We start from the raw sequence: 21,344 nt of genomic DNA, 5'->3' as shown, positions 1-21,344 counted from the left end.
TCCTCTCGCCTCATCCTCCTGGGAAGCCGGAACTACAGGTGTATGCATCCACACCCAGCTAATTTTTATTTTTTGTAGAGACAGGGTCTCACTATGTTTCCTGGGCTGATCTGCAACTCTTAGCCTCAAGTGATTCTCCTGTCTCAGCCTACCAAAGTGCTAACATTACAGGCATGAGCCACCATCACTGGTCTAAAAGTGAAGTTCTTTATAATAATTTTAAGTAATTGTTTTCAAATACTAAAATAAAACATCAGATTTTTCGAAAAAACTTTATAAACTCACACAGGGCTCAAACTGGCTTAGATTTTGCATAAATGTAACACAGAACTTGGCATACAGAAAGTACTTAAATATTAATAGAATTTAAAAAAGACTCTTCTCTGATTGTATTCCTGATCTCAATTGTCCAAGGTCTCTTAGTGAGAGGAGCTCTACTGCTATAGGAGTATAGCTACACGAGGAGTGCCAGCAAGAAGTGATGATCATCACTGAAGAGAGAGGAGTGGGGACAGAGACAAGAGGTGCAGTTCTAGGAATACATGTGAAGTCCTTTTACTAGTTATTGTGGCTGGGTGGCAGTGGTCTGCCAGGCATAGCAGAGAAGTAAGGAAGGTCATGCTTGAATTTAATAAACAGCATGTAAGACAGGTATCCAGGACTCTGATCCATCAACCGGTTCTTTACACAGATTTTTCAGAAAAACATGCAGAAAGGACAGAACAGGAAAATGTTTCCTTTTTATTACTTATAAGATTCGTCTCAAAACTCTACCTTGTACTCTTAGGTCTGGTCAGAATCTTTTTTCAGCTGGCGTAGTGGCTCACGCCTGTAATGCCAGCACTTTGGGAGGTCAAGGCAGGTGGATCACCTGAGGTCAGAAGTTTGAGACCAGCCTGGCCAACATGGTGAAACCCCGTCTCTACTAAAAATACAAAAAATTAGCCGGGCATGGTGGTAGGCACCTGCAGTCCCAGCTACTCTAGAGGCTGAGACAGGAGAATTGCTCGAACCTAGGAGACGGAGATTGCAGCGAGCCGAGGTTGCGCCATTGCACTCCAGCCTGGGCAACAAGAGCAAAACTCCGTCTCAAAAAAAAAAAAAAAAAATCTTTTTTTCTCTTTAATCTATGATCTAAAATAAAAGAAAATATAGCACTTCTCATAGTCTCTTTCCCTAGCCCATATCCTAATATTAATGGGAAGGAATAAGGTACTGAGAGCAAAACCCAAGGAATAGTATTTTTCTCCCCAGACCTAAAAAAAACCAGCCCACTCCATGAGTCAACATCCCTGCCTCCATACCCCAGTTCTACTAAAGCTATTCCCTCTCCTAGCAAATAAATTTCTAGTCTTACATTTCCATCCATCTTGTATGTAAAGTATTCACTCTAGGCATATTCACTCTTCAACAAACAAGTCTTGAGCCTCTCAATTCCATGAATTTGTTCATTTCACTTACCTCCTGATATGACTTCTTCACTTCTCTCTAACAAAATATTAATACATTCAAGTCCCAAAATTCTACCTCTTTACCTTCTTCACCATTCCAATCTGTAGTCACCTCTTTCTCTCTTTGGTATTAAGATAGACAGTATACAGTCTATTCCCCTCATCCTGTATTTGTCACTTATAATCTAAATTAGTTATTTTTCACATGTATAAAGCTATCATTCAAACTTGCTACAAATTTCTTGAATATAAGGGCTATGTCATACACCTATGCCTTTTGCATGACTGTAGACTTAGACGAACATTAAATACACTATGTCTGATTAACTCCTCAAGGTTCTGATATGTGGAAGAAATACACATAAAAACTAGAATGTCTACTAAATGTAAGGAAGGCACTATGCTAGAGAGTCATTTGGGAAGTAAAGGTGGAAAATGATAATCTAGACATACCTTGCCTAGTCTTTACATAACATACATACCTTCAAAATATTATAGGGTCAACCATGGATCTGAATGAATCTCTCACCTGAGAACCTGCTGGAGGAAAAGTAATTCCTTCTTCTTTCATAGATTTAATAGTTGCAGATATTAGACTAAACTGAGGGTCCTTCTGAAATTCTTCTGACCACTCCACCATTAAAGATTTCAGTTTTTCACATACTTTAGGATGTGCCTTTTAAGGAAAAGGAAAATAAACAAAAATCTACGGTTAAAATAAGTACTTACATTATTTAACAAGGAGAATTACCATCAAAATTCTCTTTAATTATATGAACATCAACAAAAGTCCTGAAATTTCTAGCTTAGTTGAGTAATTGATAGATGCCTATTTACATGTTGTGATACAGTTGTTTCATACAAAATGACTGTTTTTAATACCAATTCCTAAGTCTTACTATAATGACCACAAATCTTTTATATTCAGAGATTATTTCCTCCATGTTTCGGAGAATGGAGCCAGAGAAACCTGGATGTAAATCTTGGCTATTCCACTTACTAGCTACATGACCTTGGACAAGTCACTTCTAAGTCTCAGTTTTTGCATTTATAAAATAAGAATGATAAGGGAATCTAACTTCTAAGAATCTAATGCTCCAAGGGTAGTTAAGAGCATTCAGCAAGACAGTATATGTAAAATGCTTAAAGTAATGACTACTTACTAGCCCTCAAAAAGGATTTGCTATTATTTACAGTATATATACTTTGGGGAAAATAGTTTTTGGTGCTACAAATTAAAAAATCAAATTTCAGAACAGTTTATTTCATTTCAATGTATCTAAAAATGACTTCATTTATAATACTTTAGTAAAGCCACATAATTATAATGACACACAATCTACATATTTTTTAATGACTTAAAAGTTCTTCTGTTTTTAAAATTTACCTTATTTTTAATCACAGCACGTACTTCTGTTGCAAAATCACGGGAACATACTTCTAACTGAAATATCTTTCCACAGTTTGCCACACAAGCCCCAAGAAGCTATTAATTGAAATAAAAATATACAAATATTGAAATATTAACTTACTGTAATTAAAAACACATTTAAAATTTGCATCAAATAATAACACGACTTGTACTCACAGTTAGTGCCTGCAGAGCAACATGTGGAACCTTATGATTTACCCTTTTCATTATGGCTTTTAGGCAATCTTTCGCTCTAAAAAAAAAGAGAGAGAGAGAGACAGACAGTTAAGTATTTATTGATAAATTTAATTCAAACATTAAGGTATTACTCTATTACCAAATAATTTCATATTTAATGGCTCATGCCTGTAATTCCAACACTTTGGGAAGCCAAGGCGGGAGGATCACTTGAGCCCATGAATTTGAGACCAGCCTGGACAACAAAGTAAGATCTCATCTCTATAAAAAACTTAAAAATTAGCTGGGCATGGTGGCGTGTGTCTGTACTCCTAGCTACTCAGGAGGCTGAGGCAAGAGGATTGCTTGAGCCCAGGAAGCTGCTGTGAGCTGTGTCATGCCACTATACTCCAGCCTGGATGACAGAGCGAGACCGTGTCTCCAAATAAAATAAAGTAAGTATAAAATAAAAATAAACTAAACTAAAATCCTGGAAATTTCACGTTAAAGGAATAAATCTATAAAATAATTTACACAATATTTTGTTTACAGGCTCATAGAACTTTAAAAAAAAAAAGCACGTTGCAAATGTTATACATTCCAAAATCAAGAGACAAACCATTTCACAAAAGGTCTGTCAACACAAGAGACGTATACCAGATCTTTCCATTTCTTCAAGACAGATCTAGCTTTCAAACAGCAAAATCTTATCTTGAAAAAAATCTAACATGATATATAATTTTAAGAGGTTCAAGTACAAACATGTGAATGTACTATGAAAAGCTTTAATATTAAAACAAATGCTTTCATCACTCTTCTAAATTTCTTAACATATAGTTCAGCTAATTGCCACATCTCCCCAAAAGCACTTTTTTATATTCACTTTTTTCATTTTGTTAATCTATTATATTTATATGTATATTATTTGAAGACTTTTGTTATATTATCTACTGTGTTATCTACTTCATTATTTAAAAGTTCCTATACATATAGAAGTCCCAGAGGAATTCCTTAAATAACTCACCTATACATTGTTATCATGCATCCTATTGTGTCAAGGCTTTAATTATGTGTGTTACTATAGCAGATTTACAGTTGAACTCTTTTTCATTTAAGTTAATCCCATAAATCCAGCATTCAGGCTTTTTTATGTCCCAAAAGTAAAACAACTGACCCTTTAACTACATGAAACTGACCCTTTAACTACATGAAATTTAGGGGCACCAACACCCCAGGCAGCCGAAAATCTGTGTATAACTTTTGATTCCCCAAAAACTTAACTATTAATAGCCTACTTTTTTTTTTTTTTTTTTTGAGACAGAGTCTAGCTCTGCCACCCAAGCTGGAGTGCAGTGGTGCCATCTCGGCTCACTGCAAGCTACGCCTCCTGGGTTCAAGCGATTTTCCTGTCTCAGCCTCTCAAGTAGCTGGGATTACAGGCACACACCATTATTTCCAGCTAAGTTTTATATTTTTAGTAGAGACGGGGTTTCACCATGTTGGCCAGGCTGGTTTCGAACTCCTGACCTCAAGTGATCTGCTCGCCTTGGCCTCTCAAAGTGCTGGGATTACAGGTGTGAGCCACTGCGCCCAGCCAACTAACAGCCTACTCTTGACCAGAAGCCTCACCAATACCGTAAACAGTAGATGGACATATATTTTGTATATACATAATATACTGTATTCTTACGATAAGGTAAGCTAGAGAAAAAAAAATGTTGTTAAGTAAAACATGAGTTGGAGGTAGAGGGGTTGGTCTTGCTGTCTTAGAGGTGGCAGAGGTGGAAGAAAACCTATGTATAAGTGGACCCTCGCAGTTTAAATCTTTGTTGTTCAAGGGTCAACTGTGATAAAGTCTAATTTTCCTCTCAAAGTTACATCACAAAAAGAGACACTGGTTATCAAGTTCCTAGACATTCACTGAGCATGACTGGACATCTTACCCATTAGGAGTACTTCCAACTTTGTCACATATGTCCATAATAAGACTCCAATCTTCTGTAGTGTTGTACTCATTCGTGGCTTTATCTATAAAATATATTGGCATATACAACAATGAGGACACATCTCATATAACACTAAAATACCAGTAAAGGCCCAACAGTTAAGAAATCCTACCTTTTCTATTGCCGAAGATATTACGGATGACCTTCAGAAGACAAAAGTACTTCTACTAACTTCAATTTTTAATTGTATAATTAAATGAACTAAATATATTGAGGTAAAGCAATAAAATGCCTTCTAAATAAACAAATTACTAAGTATCAATAATCCCATCAAATTCTAATTTGGAAGAAAATTTTAAAAATGTATCATCAGGGCTGGTCATGGTGGCTCATGTCTGTAATCCCAGGCATGGGAGGCCAAGGCAGGAGGACTGTTTGAGGCCGGGAGTTCAAGACCAGCCTGGGCAATATAGATAGACCCTGTCTCTATGAAAAATAAATTTTAAAAATTAGCCAGGCATGGTGGCAAATGCCTGTAATCTTAGCTACTTGGGAGGCTGAAGTGGGAGGACTGCTTGAGCCTATGACCTCAAGGCTGCAGTGAGCTATTATCACGCTACTGCACTCCAGCCTGGATGACAGGGTGAGACTCTATGTCTTAAAAAAATTAGAAAGTATATCATACAAGTAAATATGCACTAAACTGTCCAATAAAGCACTGATTTTGTAAATTTTTTTAATAGAGAAGGGGTCTCACTGTGTTGCCCAGGCTGGTCTTGAACTCCTGGGCTCAAGGAATCCTCCTCCTTGGCTCCCAAATGTTGGGATTACAGGCCACTGCACCCAGCCTGAAGCACTGTTTTCAATAGCAAAAAGGAAAATTGATTAATATAGTAAATTCATACAATGGAATATGAAATGACGAATACCAAATTAAATGAACAAAAATTTATGAATCTCAAAATATGATTTGCTTGGGCTTATAACACTGAGTCAAAAAAGCTAACAGCAGAAGAATTTATAATATTTACATGAGGTTTTTTTTTTTTTTTTTTCCGACAGAGTCTTGCTCTGTTGCCCAGGCTGGCTGGAGGGCAGTGGCACAATCTCAGCTCACTGCAACCTCCACCTCCCAGGTTCAAGCGATTCTCCTGCCTCAGCCACCTGAGTAGCTGGGACTACAGGCGCCCGGCACCACACTCGGCTAATTTTTGTATTTGTAGTAGAGACAGGGTTTCACCATATTGGTCAGGCTGGTCTCAAACTCCTGACCTTGTGATCTGCCCACCTCGTCCTCCCAAAGTGCTGGGATTGATTACAGGCGTGAGCCACCGCACCCAGCTACATGAGTTTTTTAAGACAGCTTTATTGCTATAATTCATGTATCAATACAATTTACACATTTAAAATGTACAATTCAATGTTTTGACTATATTCATAGAGTTGTACAACTAACACCAGTATCTAATTTGAGAACATTTAATCACTTCCAAAAGAAATCCATACCCACTGGCAGTCACTGTTCATTCTCCCCACATATTCCCAGCCCTAGGCAACCACTTGTCTACTTTCTGTCTCCTAAGATTTACCTATTCCGGATTTTTCATATAAATAGAACCATATAATATATGTTCTTTTCTGACTGGCTTCTGTTATTCGGCATAATGTTTGCACGGGTCATCCACGTTGTAGCATGTATCAGTACTTCATTTCTTCTTATGGCTAAATAATATTCCATTGTATAGATATACCACATTTATCCATTCACCAGTTCATGAACATCTGGGTTGGCTGGTTGGTTGCTTGGTTGGTTGGCTTACTGAGACAGGGTCTCACTCTGTTGCCCAGGCTAGTGTGCAGTGGTGTGATCACGACTCACTGCAGCCTTGATCTCCCGGGGCTCATGTGATCCTCCCACCTTGGCTTCCCGCGTAGCTAGGACTACAGGTATGCACCATCACGCCCAACTAAGTTTTGTATTTTTTGTGGAGATGGGGTTTTGCCACGTTGCCCAGGTTGGTCTCAAACTGCTGGGCTCACGTGATCTGCCCGCCTCAGCCTCCCAAAGTGCTGAGATTACATGTTTGAGCCACCATGCCCAGTCAACATTTGGATTTTTAAAAATGTTTTTGGGCCAGGAGAGGTGGCTCACGCCTGTAATCCAGCACTTTGGGAGGCCGAGGCGGGCGGATCACGAGGTTAGGAGAGTGAGACCATCCTGGCTAACACGGTGAAACCCCGTTACTACTAAAAATACAAAAAATTAGCCGGGCGTGGTGGCAGGCGCCTGTAGTCCCAGCTACTCGGAAGGCTGAGGCAGGAGAATGGCGTGAATCCAGGAGGCGGAGCTTGCAGTGAGCCAAGATCGCGCCACTGCACTCCAGCCTGGGCAACAGAGTGAGACCCCGTCTCAAAAAAAAAAAAAAAAAAAAAAACTTTTTGGCTAATATAAATAATGCACTGATATGATGAACATTCATGTACAAGTCTCTGTGTGGACACTATGTCTTCATTTTCCTTTGGTATATATCTAGGAGTAGAAATGCTGTGTCATATAGTAACTCTAAGTTTAATTTTTTTAGGAATGGGCAGTTTCCCAAAGGAACTATACTATGGTACATTCCCACCAGCAATATGTGAATGTTTCACCTGAAGTTTCACAACATCCAAAAAATACACTATATTCTTTAGGGATATATACACAGGTAGTAAAAATATTAGCATGCAGGAGAATAATAAACATCAAATTTGAGGGGAGTTCAAAAGAAGACACAGGCTTCATTGTATTTATAAAGGTTTATTAAGTTGTATAGTATGTATCTAGAAAATATTTTCAATATCTTTTTTGTGGTCTGAAATATTACATGATCAAAGTAAAAACTGACAAGTAATTAACCTGCATTGTGAGAAATAAAATAAATTAATTAAAGGTAAATTGTTAAAAAGCATGATCAGAATATAATGATTGAGTTACAGAGCATTTTTACTTTACTAACTTTTACAAAAATTTCAATATCAAGGAATACAATTTTTTCTGCTAGTAAGGAGAGGTGGAGATATAAAAAGTACCACTTTAGAAACATTGTATCATTTTATGCCTTTTCCTCTTTATTATATATACCTTATAATTTCAAATATAGAATAATCTGGCAAAACATATATATATGAGTATATACACACACACACACACACGACAAGTAATATCACAGTGATCGTCAAGAAAGATGGTAGGAATCCAGAGTAATTTCTTTTTTTTTTTTAATAGCAAGGAATAATCAAAAGAAGCCAAAAAATGAACAGGCTTAGCAAACAACTATACTTCGTGAGTAAAGAAAAACACATCAATGCAGTTAACCTCAGTTAAATACTGGAACTCGCTTTAAAAAGCCATGCAAATTGCCTACTACTTATGGATGAAAGCAATTGTTTTGACATGTGATGAAATGACAAACCAGGGGTTTTAGAAAAGTAATACATTTTTGCCTACTGAAAGTTCTAGATCCAGGCACCAAATGCTACGCAGGCAAAACATACCTACTCAGGTTTTCACCTTCTTCCCTTGTGCCAAAAAAACTATTGCTTTGGAAAGTCAGAGCAGACTATACTGTTTTAGAGGCTTAAAAGGCTTAACTATTTCTGAATTACATATCTAATAAATTCCATGAATTCAGAAGTAAAGACAAGGAAAAACCTCCTAATTCTACCAATCTTTTTTCCAATCCTTTTTAAAACTATGATGCATATCCTTCCAGACATTATATATACATACACACACACACACGCAAAAATAATAAAAGTTAATGCAAAATTAAATAAAATAGTATAAGGTGTACAAAGGCAGCACCCAAAAACAGACAACTCCTTCCTTGGTTAAGCTATGAACAAGATGAGAAACAAAAGAGAATAAAATAACACTTTCGTTATTAACAGAAGCTTTAGATATACTAGCCAAATGAATTTGTTAATAGTGAACCCCAGAAGTGGGCATGCCTTAGCACTGGAGAGGGGAAGGCCTCTCCCTGCAGGGGTAAGCCTCTGCATGACTTATTCCATGGAGAAGCAAATGAAAAATCACTCAGTGGTGGTGGAAAGACTAGCCAGTCCTACAAAGAAGGGCATATGTAAGACCAGTTAATCTCAAACTTACCAATCAGGTGTCATCACACCAGAGACGAAGTAAATAAAAAAGCAAGGGCAAACCAGGTGAGGTGGCACACACCTATCATCCCAGCACTTGAGAGGACAAGGTGGGCAGATCAGTTGAGTCAGGAGTTCAAGACCAGCCTGGGCAACATGGTAAAACCCTGTCTCTACAAAAAACACAAAAAAGTTAGCTGGGCATGATGGCACGTGCCTGTAGTCCCAGCTACTTGGGAGGCTGAGATAGGAGGATGGCTTGAGTCTGGGAGGTCGAGGTTGCAGTGAGACAAGATCGTACCACTGCACTCCAACGTGGACAACAGAGTGAGTCCCTGTCTCTACAAAACAAAACAAAACAAACGGCAGGCTCACGGTGACACTAATGGAACTCCCTTCTCACAAATGAAACCACGGGGTAGAGAAAAAATATTCCCCACTAACACTGCGATCATACTAAATGTATCAGTTCTTAACATGCATTTCTACTCATAAACATCTGTCCACATGCAGAAATATACGTCTATACCAGTATTTTTAGTAGCTGCATAATGTACCATTATATACAGAGTGGCCACAAAGTCCCAAAACAAGCTAGAGAGAAGTTATCAGCAAACTGGTTGTAAATCCATTAGGTACTCAATCTGTCTTCTTTGTTATACTTACTGGTATCTTTCGTATTGGTGACTCACATAGACTAAATATAAATTAGGAAGGCAGGATTTTGTGCATAGTCCTTTCTAAAGATGTTTCATAGCATTTTTTTGTTTAGCATCTGTCTTTGCCACAACCTTTCACCACATTCCACCCCCAGAATGAATGTAACCAACATGGCACGAATTTTTGTTTGTTTTGTTCACTATTATTATTCTTAGTACATAAACAGTATGTAGGGCACGAAGTAGGTGCTCCATAAATATTTGTTTCATGAGTGAATGAAATGATGTTGGTTGTTCCTCCACATCCCATTAGCCTGGTACAATGTGTAAGGTGGGAAACAACAGCAGAGCTTTTGAGTACACGAACTAAAAGGGCTTTAACTCTGATGCCCATCTGTGGACATGGTTTGGCTGATGTGTGCAAAGTTCTGGACCAACCAAAGCTTTGCTGCTGAGCAGACAAATATTCAACTGGCTACATAAGATCAAACTTCAATAGCAACACCACATGGCAACAAAAGGTAACAGGACTAGTGAGCTTATGAAGTTCTAGTTCTCCTCTTGTTTACTGAAGAGAAGTAACTCTACGTTTGGGAGTCTCAACAAGGAGACAAGGTAAGCGGGGAAGGCAATGCTTCAAAAGCTTCTTAGATAGGTAACTAACTTTATATACTGAGTCTGAAAAGCAAATAATATAGATTACAGCTTCATGCTAATCTTTCCTATTTGTCTATGATGCAGTTTTTGCTATAACAGAATCTACCATTTTTTCTTTTTATAGTGTCATTTAGCATACTGTTTGAATTACCTGAAGATTAAATATCCACCCACATTCTTTTCTGTATATTATTCCCCTTTCACATGTAAATCTTTAGTGTATTTAGAACTCCATTTGGTATATCTGGAACCTCACACATGGTGTGAGGAAGGAACAGAAAAATATTTTTACGAATTTTTTGTCAGTTCTACTATTTAAGAATCTATCCTTTCCTCACTGATCTGAGAAGCCAGTATCATCAATTATCAAATTTTATGAGTATGGATATGTATGAGTACAAACACACACACATAATCAGGTGAATCTGATTTTAGACCATCTAATAACCTACCTAGTCCAGCTAGAACTCAACTTTTCATGATATTTTTCCAATTCTGGTCATGTAATACATTAAATATGAAGCCTATCTGATGCCTTCTAAAGCCTCCCAACAATTTTTAAAATATCTAATTAGACTATTATTTAATTTCCATAGAAAATGGAAAATTCCTGATTTGAATACTCTATCAAGCATAGTTTAGTCTCTACAAATATAGGACTCACAATTACTCTTTTTAAAAAATATAGAATCTGAAGACTTCATAATGGCCTGCCAAAAAGGACTTCGTTTTTCAAGGGAGCTAAATAACATTTAAATTACGCACTTAGCAGTACTTTAAACCCCTGGAAAATTTTAAATATTATAATTAAGAAACCATTCTTTTATAGCATGTCACTTTGCCCAATGTTGGGGCCCTATATCACATTATTCTGTGTCAAACGCATAGAGAGGTAGAAAGTTAAAAGAGCCCTCCTGGGGCCTAAATGCTAAATCGCCAGCATTTGGTGGGTGTAAGTCATAACAATTCATCACCAGGCTTTGATTACTGTATAAAAAGAGCCTCAAATACAATGTGAAATAGCTTAGAAAGATTCTAACAATATGATAAAGAATAATTCCATCAATATCTACCTACAAGGAACAAAAAGGCTCCCCCCCTTACAGTCATTATGTTCAAAGTACAGCTTTAAAAAGAATCTATCTCTACCCATAAAACTTTTAATAAAATAGGCTCTATCAGTAATAAAAAACTTAACTACATAAAATAAGAATGCTTGTAAGAAAGCTTTAAAGCTCCTCCTATTATGTTTGCAAATAAAAATTCATGAGTAGTCTTCTGCTTCCAAACATGACAGAATATCTATCCTATCAAAAACAATTATAAAACAGGCCAAAATCAATGAGGCAACTGTTTTCAGGGAATGAATAGCAGGCAGAGCAGGTCCCAGATCTTTGAGGGAAGGGAAATATGTAGTGAGCCTCACGATGGCCTCAGCTTTCTGCCTTGGAATACTTCCCTGTCCAGCACAAGGAGGACTAGCCCAAGTAGAGAAGGACTAGCCCAAGAAGAGCAGCTGAGAGACGGAGACCAGGTTTCTAAGCGCAGTGATTAACCAGAGGCCCTTGGTCAAAGGCTGGGCTACACAAACACACTTGAGATGAGTCTCTATGCGGTCTAGCAGAGATTACCTGCTATGGGGCTGAAAGGTCAAGCAGCACTGGGAGTCATCCTCCCTATTATGCATGGAATGTTTGTGTTCCTCCCAAAATTCTTATGTTGAAGCCGTAATCCCCAGTGTGGCTGTATTTGCAGATGGGGCCTCTAAGGAAGTAATTATTGTTAAACGAGGCCAAAAGGATGGGACCCTGGTCCAATAGGATTAGTGTCCTTTTAAGAAGATACACCAGAGAGCTAGCACTCTCTTTGTGTACACACAGCAAGGAAAAGCCATACAAGGGCACAGCAGTAAGGGGGCTGTATATAACCCAAGGGGTGAGCTCTCACCAGACAGCACCTCTGCTGGCACTTTGATCTTGGACTTGCAGGCCCCAGAACTGTGAGAAAATAAATTTCTGTTGCATAAGCTACCTAGTCTATGGTATTGTTATGGCAGCCCAAGCAGGCTCATTAACACTGCCCAAACAAAGCAAGAGAACACTTCATGCATTTAGTTGAAAATCCAAAAAGGGCACACCTTAGGTGGAAAAGCCCTCTAGAATTTAGTTCAAAACCAAAATAGGCCTCCCTCACAAAGAATAAAACCAAGCCTGTCAAAACCTAAAAGATCCCCCTAATAATATTACAACCTGACAGAACAAAACTCAACACCATTTAGAGGAAGACAACGTAATTCAGCCTCCCTACAAAGAATAATCACAATGTCCACCATAATATAAAAGATTACTAAATAAGCAAACAAGTGTCCCAAAATCAAGATTAGTCAATAAAAACAGATATTAGCATAACTCAAATGTTAGATTTAGCAAGAAAGAACTTTAGAGACATTATCATATTTTCAAGAATGCAAAGATTGGTGAATGCTCAGCAGAGAAATGAAAACTATAAAAATGGAATGTCTGAACTGAAAAGTACAATATCTCAATTAGAAAAGTCATTAAATGGGCTGGGCGTGGTGGCTTATACCTGTAATCCCAGCACTTTGGGAAGCCAAAGGGGGTGGATCACGAGGTCAAGAGATCCGCGACCATCCTGGCCAACATGGTGAAGCCCCGTTTCTACTAAAAATACAAAACATTAGCCGGGTGTGGTGGTGGGCACCTGTAGTCCCAGCTACTCAGGAGGCTGAGGCAGCAGAATCACTTGAACCTGGGAAGCGGAGGTTGCAGTGAGCCACGATTACATCACTACACTCCAACCGGGGCGACAGAGCGAGACTCAATCTCAAAAAAATAATAATAATAATTGTTAATACCCGATCACGTGGAAACTTAACAATCAGGACATGTGGGTAATTTAGAGTATAACAGAAGGCAACATAAAAATGTATTATGATTAAGATGTTACATATTAATACCTTTGGACATGACTAAAGCAATTTAGAACTTTGTCTTAGTCTGTTTTACACTGCTATTTAACAGAATACCTGAAACTGGGTAGTTCTTAAAGAACAGAAATTTATTTCTCACAGTTCTGGAGGCTGGAAAGTCGAAGATCAAAGCACTGGCATCTGGTCAGCGCCTTCTTACTGTGTCCTCACATGGCAGAAGGTAGAAGGACAAGGGAGAGTGAACCCACCCCTGTAAGCCCTTTTTATTGCAGCATTAATCCATTCACGAAGGAGGTACTCTCATGACCTAAATACTTCCCAAAAGGCCCCATCCCCCAACACTGTTGCATTGGGGACTGTCTCCAACACACAAATTTTGGGGGACACATTCTGACCATAGCAATCTTAGGAAAAAAAATTGCCTTTTATCTATTAATAGGAGGGAAAAAAAACCTCAATTGTTTCTATACCTTAAAATTGCAGCATAAGAACCAAGAAAAGCTAGCCAAAAAAAAAAAAAAAAAATATATATATATATATATATATATATAAACACACATATATATAATTTTTTTTTTTAAAGCAGAAACAAGAAGCTGGGCATGGTGGTGCACACCTGTAGTCTCTACTACTTGAGAGGCTGGGGTGGGAGGATTCCTTGTGCCCAGGAGTTTAAAGCTGCAGTAAGCTATGATCAAGCCACTATACTCCACCCACACCCTGGGTGACAGGGTGAAACACTTGTCTCTAAAACAAAACAAGAAAAGAAAAGAAAAAAGAAAAAACTAGAAAATGAAAAACAAGTAAATGAGTAGAATTAATTTTCATAATTGCAGGAAACCACAATGATAGCTTTTACTAAAGATAGAAACATTCTTTCTTTGGACTAATTCATTAAAAAACTGAATTCTTCAAAAATGTAGAAAAGCCATTTTTTTCTAGTCTATGAATAAATTGTATATGTTTAGACTATTAAAATCATTATACATACTTACTAGGTTTCCAGACTGCACAATTCTTGTGTAGTGAAATTTAGATTAAAATATTTAAATGGGCCGGGAGCAGTGGCTCACGCTCGTAATCCCAGCACTTTGGGAGGCCAAGGCAGGCGGATCACGAGGTCAGGAGATCGAGCCACGGTGAAACCTCGTCTCTACTAAAAATACAAAAAATTAGCCGGGCGTGGTGGCAGGCGCCTGTAGTCCCAGCTACTCGGAGAGGCTGAGGCAGAAGAATGGCGTGAACCCGGGAGGCGGAGCTTGCAGTGAGCCGAGATTGCGCCACTGCACTCCAGCCTGGGCGACAGAGCAAGACTCTGTCTCAAAAAAAAAAAAAAAAAAAATTTAAATGCCCAATAACTCAATCTGATAGACTGTAAATAATTCTACTCCTTCTCTCCCTTAAATGACAATGACTCTATTTAGCATTTTATAGTTAAACTTAGGTTTAACATAAATTTTCTCACTTAATTTTCCACCCCATTTAATGTTCTATTTGGGTTAATGTTTATTGAGGCAAATCTTTACTCTGGGGAAAGCAGCAATACACATAGTTCTTAAAAATACATTCTGCATACCATTTTTTTTCTTTTTTTTTTTTGAGACAGAGTTTCACTCTTGCTGCCCAGGCTGGAGTGAAGTGGCACGATCTCGGCTCACTGCAACCTCTGCCTCCTGGGTTCAAACGACTCTCCTGCCTCAGCCTCTGGAGTTGCTGGGATTACAGGCATGTGCCACCACACCCAGCTAATTCTGTATTCTTAGTAGAGATGGGGTTTCACCATGTTGGCCAGGCTGGGGTAGAACTCCTGATCTCAGGTGATCCACCCATCTTGGCCTCCCAAAGTGCTGGGATTACAGGTGTGAACCACCGTGCCCAGCCCATTCTGCATGCCTTCTAAAATGAAAACCTACTTACAGCTCTGAGTACTGAATGACAGATAGCAATTTAATTAAAAACAATAATAGCAATTAAGCAATAACTCCTGAGCATTTTACATATGCTAAATCACTTGCTCCTCAATCAAATGAAGGATCCCCATAAGTGGGGACTGGGCCTGGTGGCTCACAGCTGTAATCCCAGCACTCTGGGAGGCCAAGGCAGGAGGATCACTTGAGAGTCCAGGAGTTCAAGACCAGCCTGGGCAACATAGTGAGATCCCTCACCTCAAAAAAAAAAAAAAAAAAAATTGAAAAAGTAGTCTGGTATGGTGATGCGCACCTGTAGTTCTAGCTACTCAGAAGGCTGAGGCAGGAGAGTGCATGAGCCCAGGAGTTTGAGGTTACAGTGAGCTATGATTGTGCCACTGTACTCCAGCCTGGGCTGGGTTATTTTACAACCTTGCATGTAAAATAAATAAATAAAAATAAAAAATATATAAATGGGGAAGCCATTTATATGGCAGATACAGAAAATTATTATTATTATTATAATTTGAGATACAGTCTCACTCTGTCACCCAGGTTGGAGTATAGTGGTGTGATCTCAGCTCACTGCAACCTATGCCTCCCGGGTTCAAGCGATTCTCCCGCCTCAGCCTCCCAAGTAACTGGGATATAGGCGCATGCCACCATGCCTGGGTAATTTTTGTATTTTTAGTAGAGACAAGGTTTCGCCATGTTGGTCAGGCTGGTTTTGAACTCCTCCTGACCTCAGGTGATCTGCCCGCCTCAGCCTCCCAAAGTACTGGAATTACAGGCATGAGCCACTGCGCCTGGTCCAGAAAATTATTAAATAACTAGCACAAGGTTATACAGCTAGTAAGTAATAAAATAGAGATTTCTTTTTTTTCCTTTTTTTTTTATTATTATACTTTAGGTTTTAGGGTACATGTGCACAATGTGCAGGTTTGTTACGTATGTATCCATGTGCCATGTTGTTTTGTGGCACCCATTAACTCGTCATTTAGCATTAGGTATATCTCCTAATGCTGTCCCTCCCCCTCCCCCCACCCCATAACAGTCCCCGGAGTATGATGTTCCCCTTACCTTGTCCATGAGTTCTCATTGTTCAATTCCCACCTATGAGTGAGAACATGCGGTGTTTGGTTTTTTGTCCTTGCGATAGTTTACTGAGAATGATGTTTTCCAGTTTCATCCATGTCCCTACAAAGGACATGAACTCATCGTTTTTTATGGCTGCATAGTATTCCATGGTGTATATGTGCCACATTTTCTTAATCCAGTCTATCGTTGGACATTTGGGTTGGTTCCAATTCTTTGCTATTGTGAATAGTGCCGCAATAAACATGTGTGCATGTGTCTTTATAGCACCATGATTTATAGTCCTTTGGGTATATACCCAGTAATGGGATGGCTGGGTCAAATGGTATTTCTAGTTCTAGATAAAAATATGGAACGCTTCACGAATTTGCGTGTCATCCTTGCGCAGGGGCCATGCTAATCTTCTCTGTATCGTTCCAATTTTAGTATATGTGCTGCCAAAGCGAGCACAAAGTAGAGATTTCTATTTGTGCCATCTGGCTCAGGGTGTGTGCTCCAGGTTCAAATCACTATATTAAACTGCCTCTTAAGAGCAATTTTTGTTCAAAATTGCCAAATTAACATAGTTTTTCTGTTTCCCTATGTATACACATTGTTGCAGGAAGTCAGGGACCCAGAACGAATGGAGGGACTGGCTGGAGCTGCGGCAGAGGAACATAAATTGTGAAGATTTCATGGACATTTATCAGTTCCCAAAATTAATACTTTTATCATTTCTTATGCCTGTCTTTACTGCAATCTCTGAACATAAATTGTGAAGATTTCATGGACATTTATCAGTTCCCAAATAATACTCTTACAATTTCTTATGCCTGTCTTTAATCTCTTAATCCTGTTATCTTCATAAGCTGAGAATGTATGTCAACTCAGGACCCTGTGATGATTGCGTTAACTGTACAAATTGACTGTAAACATGTGTTTGAATAATATGAAATCTGATTGTAAAACGTGTGTTTGAACAATATGAAATCGATGTACCTTAAAAAAGAACAGAATAACAGCGATTTTAGGGAACAAGGGAAGATAACCATAAGGTCTGACTGCCTGCGGGGTCGGGCAAAAAGAGCCATATTTTTCTTCTTGCAGAGAGTCTATAAACAGACGTGCAAGTAGGAGAGATATTGCTAAAATCTTCTTCTAGCAAGGAATATTAAATATTAAGATCCTAGGAAAAGAATTGCATTCCTGCGGGGAGGTCTATAAATGGCCGCTCTGGGAGTGTCTGTCTTATGCAGTTGAGATAAGGACTGAAATATGCCCTGGTCTCCTGCAGTACCCTCAGGCTTACTAGGATTGGGAAACTCCAGCCTGGTAAATTTTGATCAGACCAGTTCTCTGCTCCTGAACCCTGTTTTCTGTTAAGATGTTTATCAAGACAATATGTGCACAGCTGAACACAGACCCTCATCAGTAATTCTAATTCTGCCCTTTGCCTTGGGATCTTTATTGGCCTCAGAAGCATGTGATCTTTGTGACCTACTCCCTGTTCGTACACCCCCTCCCCTTTTGAAATCCTTAATAAAAACTTGCTGATTTTGTGGCTCAGGTGGGGCATTACGGACCTACGGCCCGTAATGACCTGGCAGCCCAGCTGTAAAATTCTTCTCTTTGTACTCTTTCTCTTTATTTCTCAGACTGGCCAACACTTAGGGAAAATAGAACCTATGTTGAAATATTGGGGGTGGGTTCCCCTGATAATACATATCTTAAACACACTGAATAGGAAACATGCAAATTCAACTCTCGTTTGTAAGCAAAGAAACAGGCAGAATGCCAGGATTAACTTTCTTTTTCTTTTTTTTTTTTTTGAGATGCAGTTTCACTCTTGTTGCCCAGGCTGGAGTGCAATGGCACGATCTTGGCTCAATGCAAACCTCTGCCTCCTGAGTTCAAGCGACTCTCCTGCCTCAGCCTCTCGAGTAGCTGGGATTACAGGCATGCACCACCATGCCGAGCTAATTTTGTATTTTCAGTAGGGATGGGGTTTTTCCACGTTGGTCAGGCTGGTCTCAAATTCCCGACCTCAGGTGATCTGCCCACCTCGGCCTCCCAAACTGCTGGGATTAAAAGCGTGAGCCACTGTGCCCAGCTGATTAATTCCATTTACTAAACCATATAATAATACGATATACTTAAGAGCTGCTTCCTCTGATGGAATACAGATCAGTCATTGCCATTCTATTCATTTCTCATGTCGCCACCAATAGTTTTGGGGCGACTAGGAGGAGTTGAGAGAATTGAGCATAAGGGGAGCCAGGACGAAAAGAAGGGGGAAAAACACATAAAAATTACCTTTTACTGTCTTTTAATATTTTAAACCATCTATTAAAAAGGCAAAAGTCCTAGGGCCAGATTTTATTTTCCTACAAGTTCACTTTCTTCTTGGCTGATATTTCCAAAATACCCTCTGTAATCCCGTTAGGTGAGAACTATGTCCCCCTAACTCCACAAAATGAGCACACTCATTTACACACACCCTTACTCAGGAGACAGGGAAGAAGCATACATGTTACAATTTCCATTGTAATTAGGAAGCATAATGTGCCAGACATTTTCTAGTGGCTGGGATAAAGGAAAAATGAGTCGGCCAGGTGCGGTGGCTCATGCCTGTAATCCCAGCACTTTGGGAGGCCGAGGCGGGCAGATCACGAGGTCAGGAGATCAAGACGAGCCTGGCTAACACAGTGAAACCCCGCCTCTATTAAAAAAAAAAATACAAAAAATTATCTGGGCATGGTGGCATGCGCCTGTAGTCCCAACTCCTCAGGAGGCTGTGGCAGGAGAATTACTTGAACCTGGGAGGCAGAGGTTGCAGTGATCCGAGATAGCACCACTGCACTCCAACCAGGGCAACAGAACAAGACTCTGTCTCAAAAAAAAAAAAGAGTCTCCAAGGTAGCCACTAACATGCCAAAAAGTTACAGATAGAGAATCAAAAGCAAACAGGCCAGACAGATGATTACATTACCTCTGCAGACTGAGAAAACCATTATGCACACTCTGTATGCACCTGTGGAGTACTGTCAGGCTTCAGGGGTGGGATATACATCACCAATTAAACAACGAGGACCTGCCTTGCCTACATCCATCTCTGAAGCTTTCTTACTAGCTTATAAGCTTTGGAGTAGTTCACTTCCATTCTGACTCAAACCCAAATCCATGTTCTCATTTGTCAAATGGAGATTAAAACAGCTGCCGTGCTTAAAAGAGGAGTTGTGAAAATTAAGTGAAAAGAAAAATGGACAAAATATTTAAACAAGTAGTACTTTGAAAAAGAGAATATTCATTTAGCAAATAAATATATTTAAAGGTGCCCAACACCAAGAGTTATCAAGTAAATGCATATTAAAACTACAATGAAGGCCGGGCACGGTGGCTCACGCCTGTAACTCCAGCACTTCGGGAGGTCAAGGCAGGTGGATCACATAAGGCCAGGAGTTGGAGACCAGCCTGGCCAAGACAGCGAAACCCTGTGTCTACTGAAAATACAAAAACTAGCCAGGCATGGTGGTGCACATCTGTAGTCCCAGATTGAACCCGGGAGGTGGAGGGTGCAGTGAGCCCAGATCACGCTACTGCATTCCAGCCTGGGGGACAGAGCAAGACTCTGTCTCAAAAACAACAACAACAACGACAAAGCCCACAATGAGATACCCACTAGAATGGCTAAAAATTTTAAAACTACATCATCATGTACTGACAAATTTCTGACATAAAATTGGAATAATATGACAAAATGAAAAATCAAGGTAGGGGAAGAAGAGAAGTGGTCAGATTCACAGACAAAAAACAACCAAGGAGAAAAAAATAACAAGAGATAAAGAAATGATATATCCTTAAGTTTTATTTTGATATCTGGGTGATAGATGGTTAGAACTGACAGTTATCAAGTAACCAGAGTTTGATATCCTACCCTACATGCATATATACACAGCCTATTCTTAACACCTATAAGCAGATGGCCACTTCAGAATGTCAATAATTTTCAGGGGACAATGGCCATTCCCAGATATCTGCCACAATGACCTTCTTAGGTTCAATCTCTACATTAAATATAAAGGTTTATTCATTATCAGGTAACTTAACAGAACCTAATAAGGTATTAATGTTTGAAAAAAAAAAGTTCTTCCCCTTCAACCCTCCACCTCAAGGACTTAGTACTGCTGGGGACAAACCAAAACACTGCACATGCTAGATTTCTTTAAGCAGATCTTTTTTTAGAAGAGAAGGTTAAGATAATTCATCCCATGACAAATGAAAGTAAAAGCTGCTGCTCCAGATAAGAATAAAAAAAACTTTTAGTACAAATGAGAAGTAAAATTCTGAGTCACTACAATTCTCATATTGCAAATGAAAATAAGCAAGTGCTTACTAAGGGTATGTTTACCGACCAAGAAAATAGTTTGCGAGTTTTCAGATACAATAACAATTTCACTGAATAACAGATTTTTCATCCAAATGCTATCATTTAAAAATTATACTAAATATGAGGGAGACTGTACATAATAAAAATTTTTAAATCCTTCACCATTTCCCTTCATGCTTTTTTTAAATACGAGATTAAACACGGTTCTGAGCTTGCATTAAAAGTCAGTAAGAACTGGAACTACTTCACAAGACACTTCATTTTCAACATTCCTTAACTGGAGGCAACTAAAGAAAGGCCTCCCTGAATGGAACAGAGATCGCCATAACAGGTCTCCGTGGTGAAGAACTGCAAATGTTACACAAGGTTCTACAGGGACAGAGAGGTGCTTGTCCTTTAAGCATAGCAGCCACAGACCCATTAAGAAAATAACGCTAAAGGAAGTCTAAAAGCTGGGAGCAACACTTATTACACCAAAAAAGACAGCAGATGCCAATAAGTCAATGTGAAACTTAATCCTAAAAAACAAAGGATGAGGGAAAAGAATGTTCCAACAATACCAAAATGCCTCAGGAACTAATATCCTTC

At 39.0% G+C, this 21,344-nt stretch overlaps 1 protein-coding gene and 1 non-coding gene across 2 annotated transcripts in view; both read right to left on the bottom strand.

Annotated features, from left to right (window-relative positions):
• The window catches only part of STAM2 (signal transducing adaptor molecule 2), a 55,181-nt gene that overhangs the window by 25,378 nt on the left and 8,459 nt on the right, over positions 1 to 21,344 (bottom strand). Inside the window, exons 2-5 of the mRNA XM_055292133.2 lie at positions 4,983 to 5,067; positions 3,040 to 3,115; positions 2,839 to 2,937; positions 1,981 to 2,127 (exon numbers count right to left, since the gene is read on the bottom strand). Of these exons, the coding sequence (XP_055148108.1) occupies positions 1,981 to 2,127; positions 2,839 to 2,937; positions 3,040 to 3,115; positions 4,983 to 5,067 (407 nt within the window). The remainder of the gene's footprint in view (positions 1 to 1,980; positions 2,128 to 2,838; positions 2,938 to 3,039; positions 3,116 to 4,982; positions 5,068 to 21,344) is intronic.
• Positions 16,734 to 16,840, bottom strand: LOC129490962 (U6 spliceosomal RNA). The gene has a single exon (XR_008660412.1). It is a non-coding gene; the product is annotated as a U6 spliceosomal RNA (small nuclear RNA).

This window comes from Symphalangus syndactylus, chromosome 9, assembly GCF_028878055.3.
Source record: "Symphalangus syndactylus isolate Jambi chromosome 9, NHGRI_mSymSyn1-v2.1_pri, whole genome shotgun sequence".
Taxonomy (NCBI): Eukaryota; Metazoa; Chordata; class Mammalia; order Primates; family Hylobatidae; genus Symphalangus; species Symphalangus syndactylus.
Note: the sequence above shows the minus strand (reverse complement) of the source record. Positions and strands in the feature narration are given on the sequence as shown.